Below are 21,715 nucleotides of genomic sequence, written 5' to 3'. Positions count from 1 at the left end.
AAATGATGGCTGGCCTGTGGATCAGGAGAAGGCTGAGGGTTAATATATAGTCTGTAGATCGAGAGGTATGACGCTTTCTTAGCAGAGCACCCCTTGGCAGGGACAACTCTGATGGCTGTGTAGGCATTAGTTCAATACTCCTACATCCAGGGGGAAATGTCACACCCCAGCAGTAAGACAGTTGCATGTAACAGACCCTCAGTGCAATCTGCCAATGTAATGAACTCAGCGTCCCTAAGAGACCAGAGACACAGCCTGCCCATCCACCATAACACAGGTCCTTCCCAGATAGGCAGAACAATGCCGCAGCCCGGAGAGACGGTCAGTGGTGCAGCCCTGGCCTCACAGTCCCAGGGCTGGGGCACTCATACACCTGGACTGGAGAGAAAAGGAGTCAGAACAGTCCGACAGCTGAGGTGGCGCCGGTCAATGTGGGGGACCCATTAAAAGTTCTTTTGTCTGAGCCTATATGGGTTGGTGCGGAGGAGCCGGTCGTCACCCCAGGGCGTAGGCGTCAGCAACTCAATGATGGCTGAAGGTGGCCTATGGATGCCAACCCGACATGTTGCGGCTGCACTTAGGTGCTGGAATGGTGTCTGGGCGCCCCAGTACGCCAGCGGGGAGGGTACTCACTGTGATAAGGATCGTAGGGCGTCCGGTCCTCTACTGTCTGTGAGACCGCTGTGGATCTGTGACCGGGTGACCAGTTGCGGTGTGCCGGAGCTCCACGCTCCAGATGCGAGGGCGAAGCGGCAACAGGTAACTCTGCTCCACCCAGGCGTCCGCCTCTCAGTGGTTCTCCCGGCTTCAGGACGCTGGTGAGGCGTAATGGCGGGTGGCCCCCGCGTATGTGGCAGGGCCGGAGGGTCCAGGAGCTGTGGCGCAGAGCCCGTCGGATCAGATGAACAAGCCTGGGTTAGTTTGATGGAAGTTGATTCGCAGGTGGCAGCTGAATGTAGGATAAAGAGCCCCAAGCAGTGGGGAGAGAAGGGGTTCCGTCGCGGCTCTCACTGCTACGCCACAAGGGCTCCTGAAGAATGCGAAATTAAAAGGCGAAGATGCCCCTCCCCCCGCTAGGCCACGAGCCCCCACCCTCACTTTCCTAGAGGGCCAGGCCCCGTGGAACTGCAACATGGGTGGCGCAAGGGAATCAGTTGGCCCTCGGTCTGCGGCTGTTATCTCCGGAGTTGTGCTGATTCAGGCGTTGTTCGTCAGCCAGGATAGTCAGCCAGACCAGGGGAATCGGTCAGCAGAGCTTCAGGGTTGACTGTAGCACCAGTCAGGAAAAATATTTGACGAAATCCTCCCCAGGTCAGAGCTGCATGTTCAGGTGACCGACTCCATTGAGCGCAACAGCCCCCCCCTCCCCCCTCCTTGCCCTTTCTTATCTTTCTGGAGGTTCTTACTTCCTGCCTTCTTGCACTCCTTTCTCTCCCATCCTCTCGGGGTTATCCTGTGACCTCCAGTTTCCAACCGCCTGCGCAGTGTCCCGACGCCACCTTCTCTTTCATAGGCGGTATTCCTTTGTGTGTCGTTGAAAGAATTGCTGACTTTCCTGTAGGAGTTTCCTTCCCCGCTGGATGGTGGGTTGTTTTCAGATCAGCCTGAGTCACCCTCATTGTGGCTACACCAGATCCCCTACAGACCATGAGATCAAGTACGAAAGCACCACGCAGGTCAGAGCTTGACAGTTAATTAAATAACAATGAGCTTAAAGAGTAGGCCTACGGAATTGTACAGCCAACCACCAATGAATTTGACTCAATGGGGAGGTATGATAACTATTTGGCAGCTTCCATTTCAGAATCTTTGAAAAAAAACCAAAATACCAGTGCCCATGAAATTGAGCTGAAGAGGTGACTGAGAAGAGTTGGGGTGGTCATCCACTGTTGAGGGCCACTGACAGATCTAAAAGAAACTGGGTGCTCGTACGCCTCTGTCCACACCCCCGTTAAGTCATCAATTGCCACTATGGACTCAATACTATGTCCTGTTCTAAAGCTAGCCTGTGCACCATCAAGGAGGTGAAAGACCTCAACAAATGCCTGAGGTTGGATTCTAATGATTGCCCCAATCAGCTTCCCAGCATAAGGGAGCTTAGAGAGTGTTCGAAAATGAGAGGGATCATTGGAGGCCAGAGTCACTGCAGCTTTCAGATGACCAGACACAACCCCAGATGAATTTGTGACTTCAATGATTGTGCAGAGATTTTATGCCATCAATGATTGATGATTGTGCAGAGATTTTATGCCATCAATGATTGAGCCGCTTTGAAAATTTTGGGAGGGCAAGTGTGCGATTAAATGACTACAACTCTGCATGAGTACAGGTAGGTACCGGTGTGAGTAATGGGTTTCCAAGTTTGTTTGGTTTAACAGGATTTATTGAAAGTGATTTGTGCCAATTAGAGAAGTATCCTTCTTCATGGTTTGCTGTGTTCTCATCTTCTTCCTCCTCAGACTCTGGGTGGAATATGTACGGATTGTTGTCATTTTCAGGATTCTTTGTTTCTCTCGCTTCAATGGTTTTCCTTTGTTCTTGTGCTTTTGTTCTTGGGCCTCTGATGGTTTCTTCATCAGTCTTCTCCGGTTTAAGAGTGGAAGACTTTGGTGCTCAAGGGAGGCATCTTATACAAACAGAACAAGATTCAAGACTGGCTACTTCATCGTCTGCTGTTCCCTTGTCAGCTCCACCAATCCGCACCCCATGGCCATCTGGAAATTGAGTGAACCGTTGGTCTGACAAAGACAATATGCTATAGGCCATGTCTGGCTCTGGATGTAAAGAACTATTGCAAGATCTGCGCCCAATCCATTGCCAGGTGGTCACCCATCAGTCCTGCAGCTGCACTGCACTATATTCAGAGCTCTGGACCCATGGATTTAGTCTGTTGTCTGCCTGATAATAGAACTGGACAGCAGCAGGATGCAATACACCCTGGTCATCACTGATCAGTTCACCAGATACGCATATGCCTACCCCACAAATTACCAGAAAACCATGACCACAGCCAAGGTCCTGTGGGAGAAATTCCTCAACTATGGCTGGCCTGCCAGGCTTTGTTAAGAGTAGGGGCCTGATTTTGAATCCCACTTGACAAAGGAACTCCTGCAGTTTGATAAGACCGGAATCACCCCATATCTGCTCATGCGCAGGAAAGAAGTCAGTCTACCAATGCGTTGTCTGCAGGAACTTGGGAGCGGACACTGGAAGTGTGGGAGCCCTTGGATAAGCCAAACTGGTGAGACCCTTCTGTGGAAAGGAGCTTCTTTTCTGATTACTGCAACTCTGCTGTTTCTCATGTGTCCCGCCCTGGTGCGAGCTCTCCAATGTCCTTGTGGGGCTTAGCTATGAAGTGGTGGTTCCCTGCTAACATCTTGGAGATGTCCTGTTTTCTTCCCGGAGAGATCAGAAGAGGTTTCCTTGGCTGGGCCCAACTAGTTTTGAATTAAACCCAGTCCTACACATTGATACACTTAAGGCGCTGCCAAATTAGATTTTTTATTTATTTAATATTTATAAGGTGCACTATATGGCAAAAAGTGTTTTCAAGTGCCACAAGGTGAAAAAAGGGGGAGGGATCAGTGGCTATAAACAACAAATAACACTCCTATTAGGCCTTGTGACATTCAGATCGTGCAAGTGCAGTAAAGAGAGAGTAGTTATGGTCAGGGAAGGGGCATAAGTGAAGGGGAATAAATGAAGGGTGGGGAGAAGGAGGAAGGGTCCAGGGGCTAGGTAAGTGCTAGAGGGGAGCTGAGGGGGCGTAAGTGCAAGGGGATGATGGGGGTGGACCACCAACTAAGTACGAGGAATAGGGGTGGACCATACCCAGGAGGGATGTCTGTCCCATCAGACTAGTCCGGGAGGGTGCCTGGAAGGGGAGTGATAAAGCACCACATCACAGCCCAAATCAAAATAAATGAGGCTATTCTGCCCTAACAAATGGCGCTCTGTCACCGACAAAGGGCATGGGGTAGTCCAGTTGCACAGCAAGATGCCATTCATTTTAAGACATAAGATTCAGGAACTGTCTGAAACAAGGTCAAATTGAGATCAGTGTTGCTGCTCTGGTTGTTGTAAATACTGGCCACATTGGTATGAGGGTCACTGAACAGGGTAGCATGGATAGGTACTGACTGAATTTGACATTATTTGTCTGGAAAAAAGAGAACTGGCTTATTGGAAATGGGCTGTTTTGGAATTATCGGGCATGCAAGAGCATAGGAGACACAGTTCTTGAAGAACTTTAAACAATTCCTGAGGAAGATGCAATAAGAAAAGTATTTCTTCTTGGCCAAGACAATGCACTTTTTATACAACTCAAGTTTAAGGAGGAAGAGAGTATTCAAGTTATTGTCATACATTTTCCTCCAGCCTCTTTCAGATTGACACAGATAATTTCTCATAGCTTTCAATTCTGAATTTAATGAAGTTGTCTTTGACTGTCTCTTTTATAAGATAGTGAGGGCTGATTCGGGGAAATCTTCTGCTATTTAATCATAAAATGCTTGTTTAATGCTGAGTACTTTCCTGATTTTTCTGTACCCCGACATTGATCATGGACCATCCCCAGACTTTCCTTTTTGTGATGGATATAATTGTGCTTGTGACCAAATCACCTGATTTGTTTTGGGGATTTTGAGTAAGTTAATTGAGGAGCCCGGCACTTACCCTAGTTATTACATCCCGTGGAGATATGGAGAGGATCTACTGGTCACCCCCCTCTTAGTATCCTCGAATATTCAGGTAACGTTCACATATGCCAATAAAGTGTTAAGGCCCCTTTTACCATCCTATATGCTGCCAGGAACTCTTCAGAGTTATTCATTAACATATTGGGACAAACAACCGTGAGTCAACCACCACGAGGGAAGAAAGATGAGTTTCACAGTCCGCATTGGCAATCAAAATTCTTGTGCAGCATGGATAATACGAACACTCACCTGAAAGCAAAGCAGATCCACCTTTGTGCCTGGACCCCAACATGATCTCTAAAATCCAAGATAAGGAGTGCAGCACTTGGTCAGAATCTGCCTGCTGCTTCAGGGAAAGCCTGTAACACCTGTCTACTAAAAGCAAGTCAATTTGCTACCACAGTTCAATCCCTGACCCAATGGAAACACTCTAGAGAATGCCATCCCAAGGAGAGGGAGCTACAGGACCAAAAATCGAGTGTGGTTTTTTGGAGTATGTTGAGAGCGGAGTTGGGTATGAGTTGGCGATTGGCAGGAGAGCCGAAAGGAGATTGGAAAAGCAAAGGTGGGAGCAGAGGAGACTTGAGCTAAGAGGTCGGAATATTAGGATAAAGGTTGTAGAGGAGGAGCCAAGTACCCGCACTCCACCTGCCCCGTCTATATTACCTGAGGTATGAACCAAAGTATGTGACACATACTACACCAATCAGACGGCAAGAAGAAGAGCAACGACTCTGTGCAGTACCCATAAGAATGCCTATACCTAAGAGAATATGGCAAGTAAAGTATCCATTAAGGAAACCATACCTACATCCAAGACAATATGATGGCCATTTGAATGAGATTCCTAATGAAATAAAGAAACTGAATGACCAGGATGAATGGTGACGTAATACAAAACTGAATCGATTCCATTTATAGAAGATAATCAGACCTGAGAGGCAGACGATTTATGAAGAATGAAGAAGTACTAAGGATAAGTGCCATTTTGAGATCAAGATAAAGAGATTTATGCCATAAGCATGTTGAAGATACTCAGTTAGTTTAAACATGTACAGATGCATGAAACGCAAGCAATCACAAAGCTAGCCAAATGCTTATAGCAAATAGATCCCGGCAAGTGCCAACATATACATATATACCTTATAGATACATATGGATTGAATAAAGAATGAAGGTTCCACTACGTATATAGCAGTCTTGAACAAACGAGGAATGCCTCAAATTCAGTGTCGCAGTTACAAAAGCAATTGAATTACACAGAATAAAGCAATTGAATTACACAGAATATATTTCAGCTAAGGAGTCGGATGAGCCAAAACCCAAAGTCTTAGAACTTAAATTGGCTGACATTAGATCCAATTAACTTGAAAGAACAGAAGCTCCTGTTCAAGAAGGTCAAGTGAAAACAAAGACATCAGAGGACTATTGGAAAATACAGTTAAATACACGTAAAGGCTCAAATCGTGGTGTCCAGTCATGTGATGGAAGAAAGTTGGACGCATAAGGAGATCACACCTAAGCACGGAAGCCAGACAGTACGCATACTCCTTAAAAACTCCCAGAGAACAGTACAAACTCAAGGCCAACTTCAGACACTAATTGACACTGAACCGTTGAGGTGATGATGGAGTGTCTTTTTAATTGGTAGGAAATTGGTAGCAAAACAAGCTCACCCGCACCTGGTTGTTCAGTCTGCATGCTGCCCACGTAGATGGCAAGTTATTGATGAGGGCTAGAAGCCAACCAGTTGTAGAGGGCCATGTAGTTGGGGGGTCCTATAGTTGTGTAGCCAATCGGACGTCATACAATTAGTGACGTTCACTGTGGCCATTTTGAAGGAAGGGCTTAATTGTCCCACCTGTTATTGACTATCCAATTATTTCTCTCTGTTATTCTATACAGATATTACACCTATGCTTAGTAGTTCACTTAGAGCCAATCCCGCATCCAGATAGGTTTTAGAAGTTTGCCACGTAGGATGATGTTGGTAATGACTCAAGTCTACACATCAGTAGTGACACATTTGGTCTATCAAAATATATTTTTTTCTTAAATAAGTTGAGAGTTGAGTATCGAGCGATTGCTGATGTTCGTTGTACTCCCTGTTTTACTTACTTACCTTAAAACAGACAAACTTTTTGCCAAGCTATTTGTGTCGTCTGAATTATTGATGTTTGATTAAAATCTGGCTCCCCTTTCATCTCAAGGCTATTGCTACTCATCTTAAAGGGCTGGGAGTCCCCAGTTCACTTGGAAGCGGAGAGGATGGTTAGATAAGATACCATCGGCCGTCGCTATAAGTAAACTTTAGGGTCTCAGCAATATCGCACAACCTTTGCCATTCGGCTGACAGGACATGAAGCTTCCCGTAGATCGTGGTTAGAACAAGAACCCAAAACGTGCAAGTCGGGTGTGACGGGACCCCTAGTTTCTATAGGAATCCCTCCCACATCTACGCGAAGCGGATCAAAAAGCAGCTCAAAGAGGCGGTAATGAAGGTGGCGATCCCTAGGGTCTGAAGGCGAAAACCTGCGAATGTTGAGTGAATAGACCAAAGAGTGTGGCAAAAGGGATGCGTGCGTAGTAAATAACAGAGTAACGGAGGGAGGCGGGATAAAATATAATGCAGAGTAAGAGAGTAAAGTATATGTATATGGGAAAGATATTGACTTGAGTGTTGCCAAGTAATATATGAGGAAAATAGTTGTGAGGTGTAGCCACGCTATAAGGATACCCCCTGTTCCTAGATTTTAAAGAATGCTAGCAGTAGCCTTAATTCAGAGCCCACTTGTATGAGGGACATATATTTCTTAAGGGAATTGGCTTAAATTCCAGTCGGAACAAGAATTGTATAGGGTAAGATGAGTCCTAAGGAAAGGATCGTAAGGTGCACGTTCATGTGACTGGTCAAGTGTGTCTGTTTTGTTTTTTGTGATTGAAAAGTGTGGTGACATCACTGTTGAGAAAAAGAAAAGATTTAAGTGATAAAGAAATGTGGAAGTAAGACGCGAAAAGTTATTATTTTAAGATCAAACTTTGAGGGTTGTTTTTTAGCAAGATTAAAGTAAAAAATTGCATTCTAATGCGATTGGAGCTTGCAATGATTGGACTTCGCTCATAAGTGTATGTTGACTGAAAAAATAAAATTGAAAACGAACTAGAGCATAAGCGAAATGGTAATAAAAAGAGAAGTAAACGTTAGAAATGGAAGAAGTTAAGCCATTAGTGCATCTTTGCAAACAGCTAACAAAGCACGTGCTGAAACTTAAACGGTACAGTGCAGAATGAGTTAAAGGGACCGCAGACAAAATGTTTATGCCGTGGCCCCAAGGCAGGTCATTATCAAGAACAGTTTTACAGCATATGATGACATATTTGCATGCTGCGTACACAGGGAAAAAGTTAGAAAAGCACCTAGCGAATCTACAGCTTTGGAAAATGTATGAAAATGAGAAGGAGGAGCCGCCTCCTTTAGATTGAATACTCAACATATGTAAAGAGGGGGTTGAAGAGCCTTCTGCTCCACCCGCCCCATATGAAATGAAAGACCAGATTAAGAAAGATGAAGGGTTATACCCATTAAGAGAACTTAAAGCAGTGACGGGCTATAGCAATCCGTCATACGAGTCACCTACGCAAAGTAGTGACGAGGGTCCAGAGAAAGATACAGAGAAAGATATAACCTCCAAAATCCTGAGGGACGATGAGAGACGCGATAAGGAGAGAAGTGATCAAGCAAGCACATCTCAAGACAAAAGGAGAGAAATAAAGAGATGAAAGTGAGATAAGGATAAAACTGATGAGATAGCGCTCGGACAGAACAAATGGTTGGGAGGTCAGATTTTACTGAAACTCGATGGTAAAGGCATCAAAGATGTAAGACAAAGGGGAGACCAAGACGATCAAGACAAAAAGGACAAAGAAAGGGAGGAACGATTGGGAGATGAAGGAGCGAGAAGAAAAGACAAAGACGAGAGCAGTTATATCAAGATAAGCAAGCTAAAAAACAAGAGAGAGCAGAAGAACAAAGAAAGCGTGATAACAAAAGAAGAGCAGCTGAGGAAAAAGAAAGACTAAAGGAGAAAAAAATAGAAGCTGATGAACAGGAAAGGATAAGAGAGAAAAGAATACAAAGGCGAAGGGATGAGGAAAGGCGAAGGGCAAATGAACAAAGGGATATGAAAAAGAAAGAGGAAGATAAAATAAGAGAAGAGGCGAGAAAGAGCTGAGAAGTTGATCATGAAATGGAACGCAAAAGGAGACAGAGAGCATGCGATCTTGAGTATTTGGAAAGGGAAGTAAGAGATCCCAATCCACGGGTAGACTGGGAAGACATAGATGAATACTTTCCCAAGTCTGAGCCATTTCCAAGCACTTCTGGAGTAAATCCGGAAGACGAATTTGATTCGCTAAGCATTGGGGAAACGCTCGATAAAGAATATCATGACATGCAAGCCCAACAAAAAGTACAAAGGAAGGGAAAAAATGTGCGTCTTGAGAGAACACAGTTGTATGACACGGAGGAAGCCTCCTGTAGTACAAGACTGAAGGAGCTGTCTTTAGACAGTTTAACATTAAATAGAGATAACGATGAGAGGAGTTGCACAAGAAATATCAGACGAAGAAAGGGAAACCTACTCAAGGGAAGTTAGGCATTTTGTATGTGAGATAGAAGAACATCCGCCTTTGGATAAAAAAGTAAGATGGTCGGATTTTAAATAACCTATGTCTAAAGCATCAGAGCCACTGACACATTGAGACCGACATAAGTGGCAACCCCACGATCAGAGGGGGGAGTCCCCGCCTTATGTAAGCAGGATAAGGTCATTGCCAGATAGACAGCGATGTGGGAATATTACTGCAGCAATAGATAGACAAATGATGAGAGATGAGAATGAATTTGGAGCATCGCAGTTCCCCTTGTTAGAAAAAGGAGCTAGGCCACAGTATATACCATGGCCCCAAATGGACAGGGAAAACTTAAAATGTAAACTCCCAAATGTAACTTCCAGCGCTGAAAAATGGATACATGAGTTAGAAAAAATGACGTGAGCGAATACATTAGCTATAGGGGATATTAAAGGTTTTCTGATTGCCATACTTGTTGAAAGAGCTGATGATATATAGACGCGAGCAGGTTACCCTGGTGTGACGACAGTCAACACTGCAAAATATGGAGCGCTGTTTAATAACTGTAGATGAGCTATTTGGAAAGAGCTTCGAGTGCTATATCCAGACACGACCGATATGGGAGCTATAATGACAAGAAAGATGAAAGAAGGAGAGGATCTGTTGCTTTATATTAAAGGTTTTCAAGACGCATAGGCGCTTGAAACACGGGAGGCTTGGGGGAAGCCTATACCTGTATTTTACCATATATTATGCCAAGGGCTGCCAGAGCAGGTGCAGAAGCAGCTCAAGAAATTAGTGGGGATAGAAGCAAAACCATGGTCGGAAATTCAGTTGACCATTGCACATTATTGCAGACTCCTACAGGATAAGAATTGTAAAAAAGACGATGCGCGAAAAGGTGAAGAAGCAAAGTTAGTGCAGAAGAAGTTATCCAAATATGCTATTGATGGGGCAATGTTAACTAACGTGGGTGGATCAAACCCACAGCAAGCAGTACCTATGTCGCAAGTAGATAACCAAAGACAGTTTGATCAGACAAATAATGGATATGCTCCAAGAGGAAGGGGATATCAAGAGAGAGGTTGGCAAGGTAACTAAGGATATTGGCAGAATAATCGAGGAAGTTTTCAGAATAACCAACAAGGGTTTCCGAGTTTTCAAAATGGTAATCAAAACATGCAAAATGGGCAGATGGGAAGACAACCGCTTGTGTGTTGGACGTGTGGAATGACAGGGCACATAACTTGTATGTGTAGAAGCCAAGGGATAGTACATAATGCTCAGTTTTCAAGACGGGGAATGCCAAATCCACCTGCATATTCGCAGCAGAGCGGAAATTGAGTTGCACAAGATGAAAACAGTGCAGCAGGAAACGCTGAGAGTGCAGCAAGGCTTGCAACCACAGCAAGTAACAGGTAATCAACTGCAAGGACAATCGCAGCAATCTCCTATGCAACTTCAGCAAAACACAAACACAGAGCAGCCTATGACACGTAGAATAGGAGGTCGCACTGTTGATGGAGGAAATCCATTCACGAGTGATGGAGTGAGACTGTACCCGCAATAGGACAGCTCACTGGGGGACCTGATTTGTTCAGTCCTATTTATTACCCCGAATCCTTGTGAGGAGCCGAGAATAGACGTAGTTGTAGGCGGCAAAGCTTACTCCTTCCTAGTGGTCAAGGGTGCAAAACACGCGTGTATACGTGAGGGCAAATTTTTAATGTCTGGCGATGCGATGAATACTCAGGGCTTTACAGGAGCTAAGAGTCGTGTTCCTTTTATGGAAGAATTACCAGTCTCCATAGGAGAGTGCGTTATGAAGGTGCCACTGCTTTATTCAAGGCAAACACCTGTTACCATATTAGGACAAGATTTAATGACAAAAATTAATATGACAATTTCATTTACAGATGATGGCATAGTATGCTCGACACCGGGAATGCATTATTTAAACGTGTGCGATGTGATCAGGGCATATGCAGGACAAATAGTGCCTAGAGCAATACCATTGGAACCTGAAATGTTCCAATATGGGATACGCATTCTGTTAACATGGCTGCCAGGTCTAGTAGGCAGAACCATGAGAATACCAGATGAGTTTCTATTTAGACCACAGATACCCTTGGAAGAGGGGCACATTTTCCCCTTAGACATAGAAGCAGCTATAGTCTGAGGAAATATAGCTTTGCTTGATGCAACTGATGACAAAGGTAGACGATGGTGCACAGTAATTGCCATTGAGGAAGGCCACAGAGTGACTGACGTCACTGATGAAGATTTGTTTGTTGATGACAAATATGACGATTTTGTGATATTTGAAATGTGCATTACTTATTCAAAGCGATTAAGAGAGAGGTCCCGCAGAGAATGATGTTAGCAAAGAAGCGTCCTGAATATATTGATGAAGATATGGCGAAAGTGCCAATCTCATTGTGCACTACAGGCCCCTATGACGTAGATCTACTGAAAGGAGTTGGGGAAGTGAAGATTAAATTAAAACCATGAGCAATTTTACCTCAAGCACTGCAATATACCATGTCTCGAGAGGCAGATGAAGGAATTTTCAAGACAATATCTGCCATGATAGGCCAAGGTATTTTAGTGACGTCAGAGTCACCATGTAATACGTCAATTTACCCAATGAAAAAAGGAAAGGGGGGGTCTTGGCATTTAATAAAATATTTAAGGCCAATAAACAAGATTGTAGAGGCCGAGTTCCCTCTAGTCCCTAACCCGTACCACGATTCTATGTAATAAATGTTGATGCACAATATTTCACGGTGATTGACTTGAAAAATTTGTTTTTCTCAATCCCATTGCATAAAGACTCACAAGATTTGCACTCGTTCACTTTTAGACAAGTACGATTAAAAAGCACAAGGCTGCCACAGGGGTACTGTGAGTCCCCATCGATTTTTAACAGAGTTCTCCAGATGGACTTGAGCAATATTGCTTTAGAAAGTGTTGTGCTGCAATACGTAGATGACATTTTAGTTTGCAGCACCACAGAGAAAGAGTGCAGACATGATTCTGTTCAGCTGATGATTATACTTGCTGACAAAGGATATAAGGTTGACAAGAACAAGTTACAATATTGTCAACAAGAAGTGTTGTACGTAGGCTAAATGATTTTCCATGAGGGAAAGAAAGATACTCCTGAAAGAGCTGAGGCCATTTTAAAAACAGCCAAGCCACACTCGATAAAACAAATGCAGAGTTTTCTAGGATTATGCAATTATGTTCGAGCATGGGTCTTTGACTACAGCTCATACACTAGGCCGCTTTTGCAGGCATTAAGGAAAGCACAGGCTATGAAAGAGAAAATCGTGTGGACTGAGGCAATGGAAGAAGGGTTTGATGAACTGAAAAAAGCCATTTGCACGGCTCCAGTTTTAGGGATTACCAATTATGCAGAGGAATTCTTTTTATTCTCGCACACAGATGGTACTTTTATGACAGCAGTCCTTACACAGAGAACTACATTGGGGTACAAACCCCTTGCATATTACAGTGGAATTTTGGACCCAGTAATGAGGTCACTTTCCATGCCAACAAAGTTTAGCAGCTGCCGCGTTCTCCATAGAGAAAGCTACAAACATAGTGATGGGATGTTCCATGACGTTATTTGTTGAACATGTATTAGTCGCAATTTTAGAAAAACGAAAAGGCACGTTAACTACTCAAAGGGCTTCTGCCTATGAGGTAATCATATCGACTCCAGCGATTAAAATAGTTCAATGTAAAATAGTGAATCCAGCTATGTTTATAGCTGAGCCAATCACAGAAGGAGAGCCTATACATGATTGCGAAAATTATGAAGAGTTCTGTGAAGAGCTCCCTAGAGTAAAGGAGAATGCGCTCGCAGGAGGCGAGATTGTCTTCATTGATGCTTATTCCAGAATCGATCAAAATGATGGGCAAAGATATACAGGCGCTGCGTTAGTGAAACATTTGACAAATGGAAAATTTTGGTGCTCATTATTCAGTGCAAGCGGCAGAATTATTGCCGTTGATACTCGCAGTCGAGAATCACTCAGACCAGGAAGTGACAGTGTACAGCGACTCCGCCTATGTGATGTCGACAGTGCACACATGATTAGCACGCTGGAAAAGGAGGGGCTACCTCTGAGAAGATGGCACACCAGTGCAGCATGCAGCCTTATTGGATAGGCTCATTAAGGCACTACAACTACCAGTGTGCATAGCAGTCGTTAAATGTGCAGTTCACACGAAAGGGACAGTTTTTATCTTGCGCGGAAGGACGCATAACCTGTCAAGTGGAAAGAAAGAAGAACTTTTAGTTGGACTGTGGCTTAATGTGGACACTCCCTTTTTAGCTACACATAAAATGGTAAAAGGACACATTCAAACACTCTGTGCATCTTAGTTGCAGGGTTAAGGGAAGATCTGCATTCTTGAGAGCCACAGTAGGTTATTAACTTTGTACTAAGGCACACTTAAGCCTTGATAAGCCTTGTTTTTGAACACTAATTTCCATCCTCTGTAGACTACTGACTGATACATTTCTCTTAGGACCTTCAGTTTAAAGACCTCCCCTTTGTGTACCAGTGAATTTGTAGGGTCAATGAAGCGTGTGTCCTAGGACTAGTTACAGGATTCACATATAAACAATTGTGAAATTAATTAACACACTTCATACCACAGACGAGCCTCTAAAACGGGACTCGGATTCGATCCTATGTTGCGCTGCGTTGTCTTTCTTCCAAGATAAACACGTTGGCCCTGAGATGTCGTCCCTCCTCAAATAAAAATGTCTATGCCCATATGTGTATTGCTGTGAATTTGAGGTGTCCCTGACATTAGAACTATGTTCAATACCATGTATTTGGAAACTGAGTGAAATTTCAGAAACTCTGTTGATTTTTGGCCACCCTTTTAATTCCTACAAATGAGTTTACTACTGTTTTTGTTCACGTTTCAATTTTAATTCCATCAGAGCTCAGTACACATGTGGGTCCATCACCATGAATCAAACAATATTTTGTCTGTGATTTCTGCTGCTTATGTGGCTTTCTGCAGTTTTGATATCTTTACAATTTATATATTCAGAAAACCTGCTCACGAAAACGCAGTTTGCTAACATAAACAGAACAAAAATGAATTGAACAGTGGGTAGATAAATGTTTAAAGCAGTGCAAGTGGAAGCAAGGGGGGAAGAAACAGGCAGTCCCGCTTCTAAGGGATGCATCAGGATAAAAAGGGTTAGAATCGGCAACACACAGTGAGGAAACTGCATGACGGGAAGCAGGTCTTTGGCAGAAACCAACCTAGGTCATGCTAGTGCATGTAATCAGTTAGTTAGGCTAGGCACCAGCTATTATAGAGCTACACTAAGTGTGCCTATTTAAAGTCATGAGGCTTGTTTAGCACTATTAGCGCCAAAGAAAATAAAGATGCATGGTGACCCGGGACAAAAGGTTTTTTCCATGTTTGTCCATTCTTCAAATTTACACTCTCCACTTGGAGAGCTAGCCGATGAAGATCACTCCACGCATGCCGGGAGGTCAATGAGGATCACTCATAAACACGCTGGGAAGTCAATGAGGATCATCTATTGACATGCTGGAAAGAAGTAGCAATCTGCAATAATATCTCTTTGAGTTTTGTGGCGAATCAACGGAATACGCCTCTACTCCCTAATGGGGAACCCGTTCCTGTGAAGTTAGGGAGGTGAGCCCGCTCTGCAGTACCATCCCTAGGGGTAGAGGAAAGTGGGACCTCACAGGGAGAGACTTGCCCTTTGGAGACAAGGACTCCAGTTTCTGTGAGGAACTCCCTGGAGCCATCCACCTTATGGCTTACATGGCATGTTCTATAACATTAGAGACTTTTACATATCATAACTGGGATGAAGAAACATGGAATCGAGCCCAGCATCTTCCTGGAAAAGAGCATGTACCTTTAAGCCACTGTGTCTCATGTACTGCAACAAGGAGTTTAAATAATGAACATTCTTCATGCCTAGGAGAGAGGCAGAGTGAGCACAAGCTGAAAAGCTTGCGAGTATGAAACTCTCCTGAAGAGCGAGAGAGAGAGACGGTGAGAAGAGACCGAAAGAGAGAGGGCGGGACGCTAGAGCTCCAGTGTCAACCCGACTTGAGAAGCCCTAAGCAGGGAAACCAAGAGAGAAGCTCTGCGATGCCACGATTCACGGCATCAGCCAGACATGAGAAACCATAGGAAGGGGAACCAAGAGAGAAAGTGGGGTCAGGATACTAGACATACGGCATCAACCAAACACGAGAGACTTAAGCAGGGAAACCGAGAGAGAAGCGCTGGAAAGCCTGAGCTACAGCAATAGCCAGACGCACAAGAAACCAGAGTAAGGGGAATGGAGAAAGAGAGGCAGAAATGCCAAACATAAAAAATCAACACAGATCAAGAAGTCTGTGGAGCAGGAGCCCGAATGGAAGGTGTGGCGAGACCACCGAAATCCTGTGGTGTAATGTAGGCCCCTCTAACATCATCAATACCACCATGCAAGGACAAAGTGTGTCCACTCCATTGTCAATGGACAAGGATATCAAAGAGGAAAAATAGCCGAAAGAGAAGCATAACGCTGATGGACACGTTACGACTGCTGGTGACCTGAGGAGAGGTCCAGAAGGAAAAGGCTCCCGAAAATGCTTCCCCACCAAATAAAAGGTAACAGGCTGCCAAGAGAGGATCAAGAAAATACCTTGTCTTCAGTATAAAGCATGAAAAAAGTCCCCCTTTGAGGAATTGAGATATGAAGCTGCAAGAGAAAGGGATAATACAAAGAGGAAAGACATACAGACAATAATACCCTGGGAAAGGGGCAGAGTAGCAAGTGAATCCATACAAGACCAAGAGAATATGAAAAGGAGAGATTATGATGAATCCCAGTTTAAAGAAAGCAGACCAGTGAAGCTAAATAAAAAACAAATCTACCTACATTTGGCCACGAGAGCAGCAATGTTATTCTGACAAAGAGGTTATCAAAGAGAAGGGAAAACTACAATCCGCTCTTGAAGAGTTACATAGACTGTTATGAGACATAGCCATAGAATATTTAAAGATAACCTATTGTTGAAATACATTCAGGAGAAGAGTCATTCTTCTTTTATAAGATAGTTGATATAGTGGTAGGGTCAGACATGTCCGTTTTTGGGGAGCAGACTGTATTCTATTCTGACATTCGCGGCTGATGGGCGTGCACCTTAGTTAGACAATAGGCAGGGATCACCCATAGAGATATAGGGCAATCTAGGCCTCATTTTTACTTTAATAAAAATATTGTGAACCATCTCCTTAAAGTATCTGTATCCTTCTTCTGACCCGCCACAGTTTGTATAAAGAAGTATTAAAATGACTCCATGTTGTTCCTGAACACAGGACGAGGCTCCAGACCCGGCTGAAATAAGGTGCATAAACTCAGAATAAGATGCAAATTGGAAGGTAGAAACTTAGGGGAAGACTGGATATCCCGTACATAGACACATGGTTGCCAACTAATTAAAGAAATGAAGCCAAACAGGTCAAAGGACTTAAAATAATGGTCTGGAATTCAGAGAACTAACAATTTTACATGCTACATACAAGTACAAGTAGTGAGGGAATATATTTTGAAAGCAAATTTAAGAATAGGAGCGATAATTGAATGTTGTTTAGTTAGGTTGTACAGATAGTAGTGTCAAAAAATGGTACTGGAACTGTATATAAATTGATGCCAAACTGATATTGTTAAAGAATTTTGCCTCTACAAAGCCCAGAAAAATGGGTAAAACATTAGCACGTGCTTGCTGATAAGTCAATTTTGGTGTGGTGTTTTTGTAAGGGCTTTATAATTTGTGTTTGTGTTAGGTCTTTTGAGGTCAAGTCTTTTGACAAATTTTAAACAAATATAATGAAACAATTTTATAAACAGTAAAAATATATATATATATATATATTTTTTTTTAACCTCAGCACATGGTAGTGTCTGGGTTTCTTTTTCTTGACTTTTAACATTGGTTAGTCGGTATTGTTACAACCAGCAGACGATCCACACAGCGAGGTTGTACATTAGAAGTAGCTAGAATTGAGACTGAAGTTAAATAATTCCACCGTAGGGGAGCGCAAAGCCACGTCATTAAACACTTAAGCTACTATGTTCATGTCCTTAAAGTGTCCGGTTCCTTCTACTGACGAGCCACAATTTGTATAATGAAGTATTCAAATGACTCCATCATGTTTGTTTAGACTAATGACAAACCATTTCTATCTACAGAAATGCCACCTTCAAGTGCTGACTGACGCACGTCTTGTGACAGAAGACAGCTGGGAAGATCTGTTTTCCTATGATGGTATGTAATTGTGTTGTAATTAAAATGATAGCTTCTGACCTATTCATTATGTTTGCTGTATGGCAGGATGGGTGAAATGTAAGCATTCATGCAGTGTGGTCTATGCAAAATCCCTGGCAAACAAATGTTGCAAAAAAATGCGTTTGAATCCAAAACACAAAACACATACTATACACACATTTCACACCTAAAGTGAACTGTCCATTTGAAGTTATAACTAAACTAGAAACTGCTTCCTGCTAATTGTTTTTCTAAACGCCCAAAGTCTGGTTGACATTTCAGAATCAAGACTTGTAGAGCATTTTCATTTGTGTTTATTATTCGGTTCTACCTCTTCACATGCCCTATGCATATTCTTATAATTTTCTATTATCAGTGCCCTATCTCCATAGTGACTGATTAAGGCACTCCATACTATTTACTTGGGACTATTTAAAGGATGGTGCATGAGCAGCATGCAGCTTGCTCAGAACCCGGCTTAGAGTGTTATATTCAGCCTGGGGTTTATGAGCCAGACTGGCTGCTGCATCCATCCAGGGTGATAATATATAACCTATTAGACTTCACTTGGGTGCAACCATAAAACAAGACCTCTGAACTTAAGGGCTGAAAAGGCACCCAAGCCACCAGAAATGAGTACCCCTTGCAAGACCAGGAATTGCACTCTAATAGCTGTGGGGCTCCCCACAAGGCAGGGGCCCAGAAGACTGGATGCCCCTGCTCTACTGGAGATGAAATGACATTAAGAAATGATCAGTTCGGGTTCTTAGTGCTTGCATTCCCATTATTGTAGGTAAATCTCCCTTGCTCCCTTTTCTCGTATGATACCCTGCTCCCCTTACCACCGGGTTTCCTGCTGTGAAGTGTGTCCAGGTGGTAGATGAGAAAGAGGGATATGTTCAACAAATACGAAGCCTTGGATGCAGCAGAGGCAACTTCATCTGTGATGTTTGAGGAGTGGGAGCAATGAGTCAATAGGGGTCCCTATAAACTACCTACATAAGCAAAGTATTAGAATTAATCAGTAGCATCTCTGTTTATGTGCTGTCCTTCAAGTGTGCTCCTCTGGCAGAGATATTGCTCTCCATAAACCTCTTTCTATTCCGCTCCATGGGGGCTTGTGCTGCAGCGCATAGTAGAGTAGGGAAAACACATCCTGCCAAAAAGGGTGTCTTAGCTTCGTGGTCTGAATCGTAGGAGGTGCTGTAGCTGCTGATCCCCACTATCTGCTAGTGTCTTCAGAAAGGGAGTGCATCTTTGTGATGCTGGAAATGAGTTTTGGAGGGACAGGGCCTCCTAGTCTTTGTCCTACCACGTCTCTGTGTGCCTTTTCTGTATGTTTTCTGCCTCTGGGGTCTGGACCTCTGGCAGTGCAGCTCTTTCTTTTCCCTTTTAGTGAACACCACCTATAGGAAACCCTTACGGCACCCATGGATGGGGGTATACCCTTGTAACCCGTATGTGTGTTTTGAGCACCTGTGTGTTGACCACAGAGCAGAGTATGGGCTGTGGTGGCAGCTACATGCTGACTTGACTGTGGCTCTGATTGCACTCCATTTTTGAGACACCCAGGACCTGCCATAGGATTCAATGGATTCCTAAAGAAAAGCAAGATTGCCACTGTAGCCTCTTGGTGTCTATTTCCTTCGCACCTTGTTTCCCAAAGTTCTGGGAAGCCCTGACTCTGTACCTTCCCCCTGACTGGCTGTTGACTGGAAGAACCATATATGGTTCTGGGGTTGCCTGCTACCAGACTGACTGGATCCTTCCCAAGGACTTTGTTGTGGGTACACCCTTGGGGTGGGACATGTATGAATGGAGTCTGAAGTCAACTCATATTTTGTGTTTGGCTGTCTGGGTTTGGTTTGTGTGACACAATGCCTGGGCCAACCCTAACTGAAACTGGAGTGAATGCAGTGTAACAATAATAATACCAGTTTTTTATAGCGCTAGCTCACAGAGGGCGTCGAAGCGCTGTAATAACACTTGATATCATTACCCACCGCGTGTTACTCAGTTTATGGACCTCAGAAGGATGAAAGGCTGAGTTGGTCTTGCTGGGATTTGAACTTGCGTCAGCAGGCCAGGCACATATGTTAGAAACAAGTGCTCAGCTCGCTGTGAAATCTGACCAGCATCAGATAGTGTAGTGTAGTGTTCTGAAAGGCTCGGTGTGTATACAAAACCACATTTTGTGTTATGGGTGTCTGGTTTGGCTGAATGGCCTGAATGCCTGTGAGCCTGATTGGCTGACTGCCACCTGCATGAATGCACTCATGAATGATTGGCTGCCTGATTCTGGCTCAGCATGAGTGAATGGGGAACAAATGTGCATAACTAGGGACCTCTCACTCACTAATGTGTTCTGGAACTGAAACTGGAACCTGAAGTTTGAATCCTGGGCCAGTCGGAGGAAGGAGTCTGCAGCTGATTTTCTTCAAGGAATCTGAAGACTGCTGATCTGACCCAAGGACGGAATCAAGAGAGGACCTGGATGGGAGACCTCTTCTCGGGCTACGACGGACATCATGCACCTGCTACTCTTCATCAGAAGTACACTGGAAGACAGTCCTGTGTGCCTGCCATCCGGATAATGGGTCTTTGTGAGCCCAGAAGAGCAGTGCTTGGGCATCTTGAGTTGAAGAAGTCCAGTTGTGTCACCCAGGGACCAGAAGAGTGCTTGTGACTGCTGGAAGCCAGATTGCTGTCTACCACCCAGAAGAGGGGTACCCTGGCATAGTGCTGCTTGAGGTGTCCGGACATTTTGTCCAAAGACATTTCGTCGAAAGCCATTTGGTTGACGGAATTTGGTCGAAAACCAAATGGTCGAATTTTTTTTTAATTTATATATATATATTTTTTAGGTTTTAGTTTAGGGAAAAAAAGGGTTTTTTAGAAAAAAAAGGGGTTGGGGGGGGGCACCCCCCCCCAAAAAAAAAAGTGAAAATAAAAAACAAAAAATTCGACCATTTGGTTTTCGACCAAAAGGTTTCGACCAAATGTCCTGTCGACCATTTGTTTTCGACGAAATGTCTGGTAACCGCTGCTTGACACCCAGAGCTGCAAACGTTCCACCTGATCAAAGAATCCTTCAAAGGACATCTCTGACACGACATCTGGCAACTTTTTCCTGGCTAAGAAGATTCCAGTTTGTTCTGTGCAGTGGAAGGTCCTCCGGTGGGTTTCCCTCCACCAAAGTCTTAACAAGACATTCCGAGGGTCTAACCTTGTTGAGGGTCCAGCCCAGTGGCCAAGTACAGGTTGCAAGAAGCCATCCAGAGGTCACCGAAGATTCAAAAGACAGTGAAAAGTAAAATCAGGAAACCCAACATCTACTGCAGGCACTGCACCCATCGCCACCAAAAGTCATCCAAGTTCCCCAAAGGTCCTATCTTCATCAACCCGGCCTTTTCGGGGTCCACAGCAAGTTTCACTTTCCTAGGACTTTGTCCAAGGGAGACCACTGCAAAGACCAAAACTGATGACTTTCCGCAAAGCACCTGGTTCCTCTTTTTCTCTTGACCTCAGCATGACAGTGCAAAGGGGGCCCATCCTTCAGGGCTGAAGAGAAGGTCCCAAAACCCTCTCACCGTGCCTTGGCACCCCTGGGTCAAGAAAGGCACTCTGAAGCACATTAGGAAACTCAGACTGGACTTCAAAAGACATCAGTTTATTTGTTTCAGAAGAGCAGGGTACAGCAACCAGCAAACAGAAGAAAAATCTGCAACTCCCAAGTCCCCTCAGTTTTCAGCTTCTTATATACTATTTTCAAAAGTGATGTAATGCAATGATCAATATAAAACATCCTAATTGGCTTTGGTATTTGAAGACAACCCCCTTTCCAATCCCTGGTTGGTTTCCTTAGCTGCCACTCAGTACTAGTCTAAACAGGTTTTAGCTAGCTCATTGTACACCAGTGGACTCTCCATGAACTTCTATGAAAAAATGATCCACTGACAATCAACCCAACAAGTTACCTGCATTTGGTTTGAGGGGGGCAGGGTCTACCACCTGTACACTCCCCCTCTGGATTGTATTTATTCACCTGCTCAA

The 21,715-nt window shown here is 44.0% G+C and overlaps 1 protein-coding gene across 1 annotated transcript in view; it reads left to right on the top strand.

Annotated features, from left to right (window-relative positions):
• Nucleotides 1-21,715, top strand: part of LOC138453423 (CD109 antigen-like) — a 1,481,241-nt gene that overhangs the window by 759,690 nt on the left and 699,836 nt on the right. The window contains exon 17 of the mRNA XM_069606256.1: nt 17,587-17,662. Coding sequence (XP_069462357.1) covers nt 17,587-17,662 — 76 coding nt within the window. The remainder of the gene's footprint in view (nt 1-17,586; nt 17,663-21,715) is intronic.

The sequence above is a fragment of the Ambystoma mexicanum genome, chromosome 4p (genome assembly GCF_040938575.1).
Source record: "Ambystoma mexicanum isolate Mex_15411 chromosome 4p, UKY_AmexF1_1, whole genome shotgun sequence".
Taxonomy (NCBI): domain Eukaryota; kingdom Metazoa; phylum Chordata; class Amphibia; order Caudata; family Ambystomatidae; genus Ambystoma; species Ambystoma mexicanum.
The sequence above is the reverse complement of the archived record's forward strand: the minus strand, read 5'-3'. Positions and strand labels throughout refer to the sequence as shown.